General features: G+C 57.3%; 1 protein-coding gene across 1 annotated transcript; it reads left to right on the top strand.

The window, feature by feature from the left end:
- CAMK2N1 (calcium/calmodulin dependent protein kinase II inhibitor 1) lies at positions 1–2,678 on the top strand. The gene is made up of 2 exons (XM_040988020.1): positions 1–231; positions 1,375–2,678. Exons 1-2 carry the CDS (start codon positions 66–68, stop codon positions 1,443–1,445), a joined length of 237 nt encoding a protein of 78 aa, XP_040843954.1. The 5' UTR covers positions 1–65; the 3' UTR covers positions 1,446–2,678.
- The last annotated feature ends 1,456 nt before the right edge of the window (positions 2,679–4,134 follow it).

Genomic DNA, 4,134 nt, shown 5'->3' with positions numbered 1-4,134 from the left:
CCCTGTCCGCCGCGGGCGGGGACGCAGGCGGAGGAGGCGCCGCTGCGGAGCCCCCGGACGCGACCATGTCGGAGGTGCTGCCCTACGGCGACGAGAAGCTGAGCCCCTACGGCGACGGCGGCGACGTGGGCCAGATCTTCTCGTGCCGCCTGCAGGACACCAACAACTTCTTTGGCGCGGGGCAGAGCAAGCGGCCGCCCAAGCTGGGCCAGATCGGCCGGAGCAAGCGTGGTGAGTTCTCAACCCCCTCGCCCCCTGCCTGCACTGAGGCCCGGCCTAGGAGAGAAGCAGGTCTCTCCTCCGTGCGCGCCGCTTTCGACGCGGGCAGCCCCCTCCTCCAGGCAGACCCTGGAGGATCCCACACTGCGGGCCCGCTCAACCAGATCCCCGCTGGGGTCACCCCGGGGGCGTGGCGGCTGGAGGTTGACTTCGCCGCCTCCACCCGTGCCAAAGTTTGCTTTTTTTGCTGTCCACCTCTGCTCACCCCCACCCCGCTTTGGCGCAGTGAAGGCGCTGCTGCGCTGGCCGGGCCACTCCGGAGTTGGGGGTCCCAGGGGTCCCCGGGCTCCCCAGGTCACTGCACGGCGCGCGGACGGGGCATAGGGAAGGCCCCGCGGGAAAGGCGAGGGACATCCTGCTCTCCCGGGCTTTCCATCCTTCCTCGGCAGGGGGAGGGGGTTTCCAAGTCTGGACGCTGGGCGGGAGACCTGGAAAAGCCCTGGAGAGTCGGAGGCTCAGAGGCTCCGAGGAAAGCTCCGGAGCCGTGAGGACTGGGAAATCTACCGACGGCTGCAGGGAGTGATAGGGACGCTGGGATGGAGACAAGTGCGCGGGAGGCCGGGGCGAAGCTCCAGGGAGAGCTGGGGAAAGCTGGCGCGGGAGGGACCGGAGCCAGGGACGCAGGACTGAGCAGCGGCAGGCAGTGCGAGGGCAGAGAGACCCAGGGCCTCGACAGGTGATCCACGTTCCGAAGGCTTCGAAGCAGGCGCTGAGAAAGGCTAGGCTGGGCAGAAACACGGGTTGGCGGCCACTGCAGCCGCGGGGAGACCTAGCGACCAAGTCCTCTGTCCCGGGGCTTGCAGAAGGTGCGCGGCAGAGGGGCGCCCGCCGGGGAATGCGCCGGGTGGGCGGCGAACTGGGCGGCTGGGTTTGTACCCTCTCTGCTTCCTTTCCTTCGAATCCATCTGGGGAGGGGGCTGCCATGGGACCCCTGGTAGGGGCAGTGGAGGAGGTGGCGGAGGATTGGGCCCCCTCCTCTGGCTCCCAGCCCTCCTCCCTCTGCCTCCCCGTCCCCACCTACTGGGCACCCTGGGAAGCGCCGGTGACCCCTTGGCTGGGCCCAGGCCACTGACCTCTTTCTCCCCTCTTTTGCAGTGGTTATTGAAGATGATCGGATTGATGACGTGCTGAAAAACATGACCGACAAGGCGCCTCCGGCTGTCTAACTCCCCGAAGACCCGGAGAGCGAGGAAGGAGTAAGCGACGAGAACAGTTACTGGCAAAAAGCATGAGGAAGGAAAGCACTTTGAAATTTATGACTAGCTTGCTTCCACCATGAAATCAACAACCCGCATCTCCTGTCAGGCGGGGAGACAGATGAGGCAGGAGGAGGCTGCGGCGGCGGCAGAGGAGGCTCCCGGCTTCTCTGCAAAAATAAAAAAGTAAAAAAAAAAAAAAAAAGTAAAAAAAAAAAGTTAAAAAAAAATCACTATATACACACATATAAAGAAATTAAAAAGAAGTCTCAGTTGCAGCTATTTGTCGATATGAATATCCATTTCTTTTTATATCTGGTGAATATTGCGCAATTCCCCGGGTTTGGAGCCACTTCCTGAAGCGGGTGTTCTGAGGTGTTGGCATTCTTTGCTGATTTGGCTGTTCCCGATGTTTACATTATTTAATCTTGCAAAAATGATTCTGTGCACTTGGACCTGAAATGCTGTTTTTTTTTTTTTTTTTTTAAATCCTCGGATGTACACAGAACATCAGAAACTCGTCTCTAGAGAGAGTTATTATCTTTTGAGGTTATTAGGAATATGTGTGAAGCAAGAAGATAACTTGTAAGGGATGAGCCGGAGGAAGGATCCTGGTTCTGCTTCCAAAGCAAGTGTAAAGCTTGTGTTGGTTGTAGCAAGCCCTTTGCCCAGGTTAATGCAAATGGACACATTTTATATGTCAGAAGGGGAAAAAAAAAAAAAAAAAAACACGAGAAAAAAAAAATGCTTGAGCTTTTTCCTGAACCCTCCTAGCCGGCTGTTGTGTGAGCAGCCTGATTTTTTCTCTCTAATATTGTGTCAGTTTATTCTCTTTAATGGACTGTAAAAATGTAATCACAAGAGTGCCAAATATCTGGAAATGCCTCGAAGCGTTTTGGTTTCGTTTCTCCCCCCTGTGCTCTGCGTCCACGTAAAGGAATGCTGGGAGTGTCTTTTCTGTTATTTAGAGGGATTCCCTTAAGGCACACCAGCTGCCTGTTTTGCATGGTATTTGCAAAAAAAAAAAAATGCCTCTTGCGTGAGGAAATCTTCAAGCATTTTTTTGTTTGCAACTTTGGCCCTCAGGAGGTTCCCCGTCCCTTTCTGGTTCCCTCTTTTTCTGAATTGGATATTCTGTCTGTTGCACCTTGAACCAGCACACAGGGCCATCTCTGATGTGTAATAAAAGAATGTTCCTGTGTCTCTCCTCTCTGCCCTCCGCTTGGGTTCCCCGGGGACGTGCCATTGATCTGTTGGAGGGTGGCTGCTGTGTCCTATGGGTGGGCTCAGGTGGCAGCCAAGGTGGGCTGGCCTGGCAAGACCTGTCCCCCCACAAGGCAGGTTTGCTGGGCGCTGGCTGCCTTGCTGCGATGACTGCTGACTCTCTGGGCAGCGGACTTGGACCTCGCTCCAGCTCCCAGGATTCTGGTCCTGTGGGCTGGAGTCCCTGAACTTCTTCAAGCCTCAGTTTCCTGATCTGTGCCATGGGGATAACAGCTTTGGCCTCACGGCTGTTGGGGGAGGTGGGGGGTGTGCAGGAGCCACTCCAAGCCCACTCAGTCCTTCTCCAAGGACCAGCTGTCCTCAGAGACAGGGCCAAGGACAGGCTGTGCCCTTTTCCCTACGTCTTCACCCTCTGGAAGTCCCAGGTCCCTGCTTGGGGTGGAGCCTGTGCTTCCCACCACCGGATCCTAGGTGGCTGAACTGGGGGGAAAGAAATCCTCTCCTGGTGGGGCGGTTGTGGTGGGTCAGATCCCCGGGGAGGAGGGCTTTGGCCAAAGAAAGGCTTGGAGGGGTTTTTCTCTCTGTCTGGAACTGACATCTAGGAGCCGGAGTCCCGGGAGCTTTTTAATGTGTTTATTGTAAAACTGTCAGCTGGGGCGTCACAACACAGCTCCCAGCGACAGGAGCCGGAGTGTGACTCAGACATCAGGTACAAGGCCCCAGGAAGGGGATGGGAAGTTGGGGAACAGAGGCTCCTGGGGGAGGGGCGGTGTCTCATCTTGCCAGGGCGTGTGGGCCCTGCCACCTCAGGGGGTCCTAGCAGAAGAGCGCTGTATGCATACAGCCATGAAGCCATGATTAGGGACCAGGCTAGCTGTGCCAACAGGTGCCTGGGGACGCCCCCGTGATTTGCTCTTGGCATGTGGTCTTCCTCTGAGCCTGGTGACCACAGCCACTCCTGGTCCCCTAGGTTTCCTTCTGAGAAGGCTGCGGGGTTGCCACACAGAGACAGCAGGACTCTGGGCACCCAGGCATAGTGAGCTGTCCCCTGACCTGAGCGCTAAGCGGTGACTAAATGCCTCCCCTTCCTCTGGCGCACACGGTCGGTCCCTCAGCCTTGGAGACCCGTGCTTCCCCCAGCAGAGGAGACCTCGCCCCGTCACTTGCAGCTTTGGGTGTTTCCTGTGTACCAGCTCATGCGGACCCACAAAAGCAACCTTCCCAGAGTCCTGATGGTTCGGGAGGTGAAGCAATCTGTGCTAGATGACTCAGCTGAGCAGTTGGTCACTGGGGCCAGATTCGAACCTGGAGCCCCAGGCTCAAGGGTGGGTGTGCAGAATCCCGGACTGAGGCTCGGGCCTCAGCTGCAGGCACTGCCCTTCAGCCCTAAAGGTCCTTTTGTTGAGTGGTTGTTTTGAGGCTCTGCCGGTCTCCA

The sequence above is a fragment of the Ochotona curzoniae genome, unplaced genomic scaffold (genome assembly GCF_017591425.1).
Source record: "Ochotona curzoniae isolate NIBS_2020 unplaced genomic scaffold, NIBS_Ocur_1.0 contig_4792, whole genome shotgun sequence".
Lineage (NCBI taxonomy): Eukaryota > Metazoa > Chordata > Mammalia > Lagomorpha > Ochotonidae > Ochotona > Ochotona curzoniae.
Note: the sequence above shows the minus strand (reverse complement) of the source record. Positions and strands in the feature narration are given on the sequence as shown.

What these genes read in the sequence shown, in the direction of transcription:
- CAMK2N1 (XM_040988020.1), top strand. Translation starts at nt 66, where the DNA reads ATGTCGGAGGTGCTGCCCTACGGCGACGAGAAGCTGAGCCCCTACGGC. An exon ending in GATCGGCCGGAGCAAGCGTG is followed by an intron (nt 232 to 1,374) that starts GTGAGTTCTCAA and finishes CCTCTTTTGCAG; the next exon opens with TGGTTATTGAAGATGATCGG.